Raw genomic sequence first — 5540 nt, forward strand, 5'->3', positions numbered from 1 at the left:
ATCAGCAGTAATTGTCTCCTTAAACAAGCCATTTCTGACTGGGTACTTCTCCTTCACCCACTCCCTGGACTGACAAAGACATCACGTCCAGCCAGACTGGCCAACCTTGGCTCCTCTAAGGAAAGCAGAAACTCTGTCCCAGGCTGGGTGCTCTACTCCTTGAAACACCTTCAACACTGGACCAGAAGAGGTACTACTTATCACCTGGTTCACATCTCAGGACTTCAATCACGACTCTGACCTGGCTGGGTACATCAACCCCAGTCTTCTACCGAACTGACACATACACTGTTCTAGTTCAGATAGTTTGTTTTCTATAATGATCAATCTTGTTTGTGTTTCCAGGGACACCAGTGGAGAATCCCTGATCATGAATACAATCACCCAAGCATTGGAAATGGAATTTACAATTGAGAATGGAAGTTACCCGCCTGATCCTCCAGATGATAACACAATGACCTTGCTCTTGCAGATTTTTGCTTTAATCATTTCCCTAAGTGGCCTGGTTGCAAATATCATTGTATTCTGGCTTCTGGGCTTCAGAACAAGAAGAAACTCCTTCTCGGTCTACATTTTCACCCTGGCAGGCATTGACTGTCTTGTCCTATTCCTGGAGATTACATTTCTGATAATAGGATATGCTACTTTCGGCCACCCCTCCCTTTATTTCTTCACTGTTTTATGGGTCTTTGCCTACACCACAGACTTGAGCATTCTCAGTTGCATTAGCATTGAGCGCTGCCTATGTGTCCTGTTCCCCATCTGGTACCGATGCCGACGTCCAAGACACATGTCCACTGTCACATGTGCCCTGCTCTGTATTTTGTCTCTACTGTTGAGCATTATGCATGGATACACGTGTGGCCTTTTATATTATTATCTAGATGGACACTGTAAGGCAGTTAATTTTGTCTTTGTTGCATGGATGATTTTCTTGTTTGTGGTTCTCTCTGGGTCTAGCCTGGCTCTGCTGCTGAAGATGTTCTGTGGTTTCCACAGAAACAAACTGACGAGGTTCTGCATGACCATCGTGCTCACAGTGTTGAGTTTTCTCCTCTGCGGCCTGCCCATGGGCATTCAATACTTCCTAATTACCTGGATTGCATATGATTTTGAAATATTGCCTCGTCCCTGGCTTGTACTCCTTTCCTGTGTTAACAGCAGCATCAACCCCATCATTTATTTCTTTGTTGGTTCCTTTAGACAGCGACAGCGATCCCTCAAGATGGTTCTCCTGAAGGCACTGCAGGACACTCCTGAGGTGATCGGAGCTGGAGGCAGCTCGCCTCAGGAAGCCATGGAGTTATCTGGAAGGAGTGTGGTGTAGGGCTGAAATTCCCTGCTTTGGTCAGACAGAAGTGACTTTGGAGTGTATTTTGTCCCTATAAACTTAAGTAATTTTCTTCATTTTTGTCATCTTCATGCTTCTCATTACAAGTGGATATTGTTTTGTTGTGTACCGTCGAGTCACAACCAACCCACAGCTGATGCTCAAGTGTCTTTTCAGAGGCATTTAATCACACAGAAGGAGACAGCTCAGCCTTCTCCCTCAGTAGAAATGGACAAGATATTATTACTATTCTTTCCCAACTATTGTATATTATATGTAATAAGATAATATTGTATTATTTTACATTTTTAGTGATTAAAAAGAAAATATGTGCTTAACAAATTCTGAGTGCATTGTCTTAAGAATTACCATACTCAAGGACCTTCACCCTCTATCCATGTAATCGTCCCCTCATCTAGGGTCTAGGATGGTTCTACTATTTTTTGTCATTATGAGGATAGTGGTGCTTAGAATTAAAGAAATATTCATATCTTATAATCTTGTTGTTGTGGTTGTGTACCAGAGAGTCGGAGCCAATGCATAGCTGACCTGCTGACAGGTTTTCAGAGGTAGTTAATCACTGGGGCGGAGATGGCCCATCCTTCTCCCACAGGGCAGAGCAGCTGCTGGCCTCAAACTGTGTGTCTTTGGGACTGCAGTGCAGCTTCTTGCCACTAGGCCATAAGAATTCTCTCTTATGCTATTAGCTAACGTAATTAACATCTTAATTAGTGACTGTTGGTGGGTGTGGGAGTGAGCAAAACATTTTGGAACTAGACAGTGGTGATAATTGAACAACAGTGTGAAGGTGCTCAATCCCATCGAAATGGACATGTTTAAGTTTGTGTTTAACTGTTAGGTTGATGGTTAAAACCCAGTCATTAGTGGTCTAGAAGAAAAGGCCTTGATCTGCTTGTGTCAAGATTACCCACTGTCATTAATTCCATTCCAACCCATAGTGGCCCTCTAAAGCCAAGTAGAACAACTGCCCTGTATAAGCTCAGTAGATCTGCTCCACAGGTCTCTGAAGACTGTGAATCTTTGGGCATGAGCTCTGGTGGCCTAGTGGTAAGGAGCTGTTCTGCCAACTCAAAGGCTGGTGGCTTGAATCCACCATCTGCTCCACAAGAGAAGAATGGGCTATATCCTCCCATTTGATTTATTGCCTCTGAAAACCAGCTGATGGATTAGCTATCTGTCATTCTCAGCTAGATGATACAGAACAACAACAAACAACAGATCTTTATGGGAGCAGATGGCCTCCTTTTGGTTGGCATCCCAGTGTTTAGGCTATAGTGCCACTGAGGATCCTTTCCATTAAGATTACAGACAGATAGATGCACACCCATGTTTATTGCAGCTTTGTTCACAATAGCAAAGAATTGGAAACAACCTAAGTGCCCATCAACAAACAAATGGATAGAGAAGCTGTGGTATATTCACACAATGGAATACTATGCTGCATTGAAAAACAAGGAACTCATGCAATATTATTCAAAATGGGTGACCCTGGAGGACAATATACTGAGTGAAATATCTCAGTCACAAAAGGACCAAAAGGACAAATACTGCATAGTGCCACTGTTGTAGAATGGGACTGACATCAGGGTTGGGGAGAGACTGAGAAAAAATGGATAAATTATGTATAGTGCATTGAAACAGATGAGGGAGAGAACTGTTTAAAAACAATATATGATTGGGTATTATGGAAATGACAAGAGTCCAGAATGAAGGTTGCATAGTGGAGTGTACTGAGGTGAGGGGCAGGGGGGAGGATTGTATACCAATGAAAGAATTTTTCTTTAACTTTTCAAAGAGAAGAGTGAACTGGGGGAGGGGGGACAGGGAGAAAAATGCAACAATGAATGAATGGAAATCCAAAATCTCTGTAAATGTTTATTTATTAAAGTCAATAAAATGAAAAAAAAAAAAGATCTACTTTTCTTTTTTTTAAAAAAAAAGATTACAGACAGGGAAGTTGAGTGGAACCATTCTGCTCTGTAACCCAAGGGCTGGCCATGAGTTCTAATCGACTCAGCTAACAACAGCACAATTTTAAAAATAACAAAAATACAAATAAAAACAATATCCTAAAAAAACCAAACCCCAAAATCCAACACAGTATTATTAAAAACTTCAAACTGATGTGACAGTAGGTAGATTAGCAAAATGAACCACAACGTACCCAGAATCCTCAATTACCATCATGTGGCCAAGCTTGATCCTTTTCCTCTGACCTCCAGTCTCTTACTCATGTGTTATTTTGGGCAAACCTCAGGAATCTTTTCATTTCACTCATAAATAATTCACTATATCTACAAAAGATAAAATCATTTATTTAAAATAAAAATGCCCAAACCAAATAGGTAGCCCTTTCTGTTGTATTTTGTTTGTCCTTTCAGTATTTCTTCACGCACAAGGCATGCGTATTCTTATTTTCCCCTTTCTTACATCATAGGTAGAGGATATTCCTAAAATCCTCATGTCAACACAGTGATCATCCTTGTATTTTCCACATGGGAGAGTCTGTTGGGTGACCCCACCTCCATTCATTCAGTCATCACTCATTTGGGGCATTTGGGTGCTTGCCTGGTTGGTTGTCTGATGGTCAGTGACTGACTGGACATCTGCTCTGAGCAGGACATTGTGCATATGTGGACTCACAGAGGATTAGTACTGGGAACCTGGCTTCTGGGGACCAAGACCAGTGGGGAAACAGCTAATGCCAGCCCTTTCATTTCCTTGTTACTAGGAACCTTGATGCCATCTCAATGGCCATATGAGGTAAAGACTAATCCCCTTATCCTAAAATGGAAGGAACTGAGGATCAGGGAGGTTGCTTCGTGATCTCAGTGTTGCACAGCTAGTAGGTGGTGGAAGCGAGATCTGACGTAGGCTGGTTTAGTGCCAACCATCACATTCTAACCCTACAGGGTTGGTGTGCTGCTCTGGTGGGGACGTTTAAGCTTTCCTAGAGGAAAAAAGACAGAAGAGGAAGAAAAGACCAAAATGGATATCAGAAGAGACTCTGAAAATTGAGCTGGAGTGCAGAGAAGCCAAAGCAGAGGGAAGAATTCAAGATACTAAAAGAAAAAAAAAAGATACTAACAGAGTTGAATAGAAGATTTCAAAAGACAGCACGGGATGACAAAGAAAATATTACAATGAAATGTGTAAGGAGGTGGAGTCAGAAAATCAAAAGGCTGAACTCGCTCAGCATTTCTTTCTTTTTTTAAAATTTTATTATTTTTGTGTGCGTGTACCGTCAAATCAGATTTGACTGATACAGGAGAAAATTGTCCCTCCTTTCCTGGCAGAGCATCTGGTGGATTCGAACCGTGCGCCTCTGGGATTGTAGTTGCAGCTCCTTGCCACTAGGCCACCAGAGCTCCCCGCTCAGCATTTCTTAAGCTCAAGGAACTGAAGAACAAATTCAAACCTCGAGTTGCTATAATCAAGGATGCTTTAGGCAGGAATATTAAATGATCCAGGAAGTATTAAAAGAAGATGCAAAGAATATACTGAGTCACTGTATCAAAAGCAATTGGCAGACACAGAAGAATTTCATGAAACAACATATGAGCAAGAGCCTATGGTGATGAAGGAAGAAGGTCAAGCAGCTTTGAAGGAAATAGCAAAAAATAAGGCCCCAGGAATAGATGGTATACCAATTGACGTATTTCAGGTAACAGATGTTGCCCTGGACATGCTCACCAAGTTGTGCCAAGAAATCTGGAGAACAACCACCTGGCCAACTGACTGGATGAGATCTATATTTGTTCCTATCCCAAAGAAGGGTTGACCAAACAGAGTATGGAAACGATAGAACAATATCATTGATTTCACATGCAAGCAAAATTCTACTGAAGATTATCCAAAAATTACTGGAACAACACATCAGCAGAGAACTGCCAGAAGTCCAGGCTGGGGCTAGAAGGGGTCGTGATACTAGGGATATTGTAGTTGATGTTAGATGGATCTTAGCTGAAAGCAGGGAGTACCAGAGGAATGACTACCTGTGTTTCATTGACTATGTAAAGGCATTTGACTGTGTGGATCATAACAAACTGTGGCTGACTCTGAGAAGAATGGGAATACCAGAACACTTGATCATGCTAATGAGAAACCTATACTTTGACCAAGAGGCAGTCATCAGAACAGAGCAAGGACACACTGCATGGTTCAAAATTGGGAAGGGCGTACGCCAGGG

At 41.9% G+C, this 5540-nt stretch overlaps 1 protein-coding gene across 1 annotated transcript; it reads left to right on the forward strand.

Moving 5' to 3' along the window:
* The first annotated feature begins 370 nt into the window (after positions 1-370).
* LOC102859186 (mas-related G-protein coupled receptor member X2-like) lies at positions 371-1327 on the forward strand. The gene has a single exon (XM_006892063.1). The coding sequence runs from the start codon at positions 371-373 to the stop codon at positions 1325-1327; it is 957 nt and encodes a 318-aa protein (XP_006892125.1).
* The last annotated feature ends 4213 nt before the right edge of the window (positions 1328-5540 follow it).

Source organism: Elephantulus edwardii, unplaced genomic scaffold, assembly GCF_000299155.1.
Source record: "Elephantulus edwardii isolate Elephantulus edwardi_28Jun2011 unplaced genomic scaffold, EleEdw1.0 scaffold00109, whole genome shotgun sequence".
NCBI classification, from domain to species: Eukaryota; Metazoa; Chordata; class Mammalia; order Macroscelidea; family Macroscelididae; genus Elephantulus; species Elephantulus edwardii.